Source organism: Gossypium hirsutum, chromosome A09 (assembly GCF_007990345.1).
Source record: "Gossypium hirsutum isolate 1008001.06 chromosome A09, Gossypium_hirsutum_v2.1, whole genome shotgun sequence".
Taxonomy (NCBI): domain Eukaryota; kingdom Viridiplantae; phylum Streptophyta; class Magnoliopsida; order Malvales; family Malvaceae; genus Gossypium; species Gossypium hirsutum.
Window position 1 is genome coordinate 45,371,156 of NC_053432.1, and position 3,910 is coordinate 45,375,065.

The 3,910-nt window shown below is 37.1% G+C and overlaps 1 protein-coding gene across 1 annotated transcript; it reads right to left on the reverse strand.

Moving 5' to 3' along the window:
- Positions 1–1,267: 1,267 nt before the first annotated feature.
- LOC107889951 (uncharacterized) lies at positions 1,268–3,551 on the reverse strand. The gene is made up of 4 exons (XM_016814483.1): positions 3,175–3,551; positions 2,756–3,087; positions 1,932–2,230; positions 1,268–1,336 (listed from the first exon to the last, which is right to left on the reverse strand). The coding sequence occupies exons 1-4, from the start codon at positions 3,549–3,551 to the stop codon at positions 1,268–1,270; spliced, it is 1,077 nt and encodes a 358-aa protein (XP_016669972.1).
- Between the last annotated feature and the right edge of the window lie 359 nt (positions 3,552–3,910).

Below are 3,910 nucleotides of genomic sequence, written 5' to 3' on the forward strand. Positions count from 1 at the left end.
TGAGAAAAATAAGAAAATATATGGTTGAAATAAGTAAAGTAAATTGTCATAAATTTTAGCTAAATGGAGTAAATGAGAATTTAAAATAAATCATGTGATTTTAGTATTATATAAATGATAATTAAATCAATATGTTTAGTTGGTGTTTAATGAGTACATAATAATAAATGTGGACCTAATTGTAAGAATAAGTGAATTGATTAGTAAATTATGTATGATGAATACAAACAGGTCATTTAAATGATTCTGTGTAGTAATAATAAATAAGTTATAATTTATAATATAGATTATGATCTAAATATTAGTTGTACTTACCGATACGATCTCGAGTTGTGAAAGTATTCGAGTCGTAGTTGTGCCCGATCGTTAAATCTGAGAAGTATCGTTTTTTCTTGAAGTAATAGTATAGCCAGCTAAGTTGTAGCTCAACAGTGGTTGTAAGTTGGTTTAAGGGGTTTACAAGTCAATTGGATAATGGTTTGGTTTAGGAAATAAAATAAGTAAGGCAAAAGAAAGGCTAGAATGGATAGGAAACTTAAGGACAAGAATAAACCAATACTATGTAAAGTATTGACCCTAGACTTATATGTCACTTAAGGTGCTGGAAAGGACCTTGACCCGCTAACTATGAAGAGTTAGGAACCAAAGGTATCAAATGGTTGAACGCCACACTCGATTGAGTGATAAGTTCTTCAAGAAAACAGGTTTGTTGCCACTAGCTAACTAGATAAGTCAAGGTGAGTCTTGGACAAAATTTGAGAGTTGAATTAAACTCACAAAATTATAAACATTCATTCAAGTTTAAAAAGTCTGAATTACAACTTAGAAGCTTAATTTTTATAGCTAAACTCCTAGGTTATCCGAATGGACAATTGACAACTAAAAAGTCAGCTTGTGTTCAGCTCAAATGAGCCAAAGCTTCTTTAAAGAATCCTAGCAATTTACTTGAAGCTTCCTAGCTAGTTGAAATTAAATGTTGAGCAGAAAAGCCTTGTGTAGGTTCGGCCAAAGAGGATGTATGAGCTTTAATGTGCTGCTTTGATCATTTGAATAATCTTGAAGAGTTTAATCACATCTTGAGTACTCTAATGGACATTAGGTTTGAAAGCTAAATGTGAGCAGCCCCTTGTGTGTGAATGCAAAAAACCGAATGGGAAGCTAGTGTGAAAATAATTCCCAACTTGTGTGAAAGCTCTTAAGGCTGCTTGGAGAACTCGATGGTCAGCTTAGGAGAAAAGAGTCATCAGTTCATCTTGTCCTTTGATGTTCACAAAAGGTTGCTTGGAGGAGCTAAACCATCAGCACATCTTTCATTCAAGCCGTCCAATGTATATAGCTGCACCAATTAATTCAGCAAATTAATTAGCTTTAAGACATGTTAAATTTGGCAGCAGATAACACACATTAAAAACATGTATTAAACTACCACACATTAATAACATGTATTAAACTAAGACATATTAAACACTTTAATTAATTGATTCAGCTTAAAACAAATTTATTAACACTTATTTATTAACTTAGCTAAACTAACTAAATTAACTAAATACTTTTGCTTATTCCAGCAATTAAGGAATGCATAAATTAAACTGAGCTGGAATTGAGCTCATTAAGCCATGGTTGAGCTAAATCAGCTCACAAAATATTGCAAGGTACGCCTGGCTGACTCGTCCATGATTGATGAATGTGCCCAGCTACGGTCGTACCCCATACTTGGTCAACTAAGGCCGAAATAGCCTCCTTGAAATGTTTGGCTTGTGCACGAATTATGGGACTAAGGGCATCTCTAAAGGCTCCTTGTTTGCACTTGGTGTGGCTCGGGGTGTGGCCATATCATCCCCCCTCTTCAAAGTGACTCGTGCTCAAATTGTCACCTGCATCGAAGGGAGATAAGTGAGACACATTAAAACTTGCAGAAATGTTGTACTCACCTGGCAGGTCAAGCTTGTAAGGATTCTCATTAATTGGCTCCAAAACTTGAAAAGTACCGTCTCCTCGTGGCAATAGTTTGGACCTTTGTTGGGCTGGGAAACACTTCTTCTCATGTGAACCCAGACCCAATCTCTGTATTCAAACACAACTCTTTTTCGCCCTTTATTTGTGTTTTGCACATAGCTTTTGGTCCTTGCCTCAATGTTGGCTCTTACCTTTTTATGTAGCTCTTTCACATATTCAACCTTTCTCTTAACATCTGCATGGATAAACTGATCATTAGGCAAAGGTATTAGATCTAACGGAGTTAAGGGATTAAAACCATAGACTATTTCAAAGGGTGAATGTTTAGTTATCAAGTGAACGGTTTGGTTGTAAGCGAACTCGATGTGTGGCAAACATTTCTCCCATGATTTTAAGTTCTTTCGAATGATGGCTCGCAACAAGGTAGATAGCACGCGATTGACCACCTCCATTTGGCCATCCGTTTGGGGGTGACAGGTTCTTGAAAATAGCAGCTTGGTTCCAAGCTTTCTCCACAATGACCTCTAGAAGTGACTTTGAAATTTCGTGCCTCAGTCAGATATGATGGTTCTCGGGATGCCATGTAATCGAATGATTTCCCTAAAAAATAAGTTGGTAATATGAACAACATCATCAGATTTTGTGCAAGCTATAAAGTGAGACATTTTTGAAATCTATCTACGACAACATAAATTGAGTCCTTCCTCGTTTTAGTCCTAGGTAATCCAAGGACAAAGTCCATGGAATTGTCCATCCAAGGTGCTGTGGGTATGCTTGATTTTTGACTTAGCCTTCTTACACGTCACGTATCTATCACAGACTCTCTCAACATTCCTTTTCATCCTTGGCCAATAGAAATGCTCTTTTAGCATTTCCAAGATCTTTCCCACTCTAAAATGGCCCATGAGGCCCCTGCTATACACCTCGTTAACTAACAAGTCCCGAATAGAACATCGCGGGATGCACAACTTGCCTTCTCTAAAAAGAAACCCTTCATGCCTATAGAACTTGTCAATAGCAATATGCTCACAAGAAACATACAATTCGCCAAAATCAACATCAGAAGAATATAAATCTTTCAAGAATGCAAAGCCAAGCAGTTTTGAATCCAAGTAAGATAAAAGAGTATACCTTCTCGAAAGTGCATCAACCACTATATTTTATTTACCTTTCTTATATTTTATGACAGAAGGGAATGATTCGAGAAACTCAACCTACTTGGCATGGCGTTTGTTTAGCTTGTTCTGGCCATTGATATGCTTCAATGCCTCGTGATCGGAATGAATCACAAACTCCTTTGGCCACAAATAATGCTGCCAAGTCTCTAAGGCTTGGATGAGTGCATACATCTTTTTGTCATAGATGGGGTAGTTTAGTGTGGCTTCGTTTAACTTCTTGCTAAAGTAAGAAATGGGCTTCCCGTCTGGAGTTAAAATGGCCCTGATTCCTACACCTGATGCATCACATTCAACTTCAAACATTTTATTAAAATCAGGCAATAAAAGTAGAGGTGCATTAGTATGACAATCTTTAATGGAATTAAAAGCTTTTTCTTGCTCTTCGTTCCATTGAAAAGCTGAAGACTTCTTGATCATGCTAGTCAATGGTGTGGCCAAGATGCTAAAATTGGGCACGAACTGCCTATAGAAGCTTGCCTAGCCATGGAAGCTCCTTACTTGGCTAATACTTTTCGGTCTAGGCCACTCCTGAATCGCCTTGACTTTTTCTTGGTCTACCTCGAGTCCATCTGAGCTGACCACAAAACCTAGAAACACAACCTTGTTAGAACAGAACGTGCACTTTTTAAGGTTTGCATATAGGGTCTCATTGCAAAGAACCTCCAAAACAGATTTAAGATGCAACACATGTTCATCTAAGGACTTACTATAGATAAGGATGTAATCAAAATACACAACGCAAAACTTACCAATAAAGGCTTGTAATACATAATTCA

Bases quoted from the DNA above. Each gene is read 5' to 3' on its own strand.
- LOC107889951 (XM_016814483.1), bottom strand. From the start codon at position 3,551: ATGATCAAGAAGTCTTCAGCTTTTCAATGGAACGAAGAGCAAGAAAAA. The intron at 3,088-3,174 runs GTAGGTTGAGTT...ACTTTCGAGAAG, and splicing joins CTAAACAAACGCCATGCCAA to GTATACTCTTTTATCTTACT. The intron at 2,231-2,755 runs GTAAGAAGGCTA...TAACTCCGTTAG, and splicing joins CTGTGATAGATACGTGACGT to ATCTAATACCTTTGCCTAAT.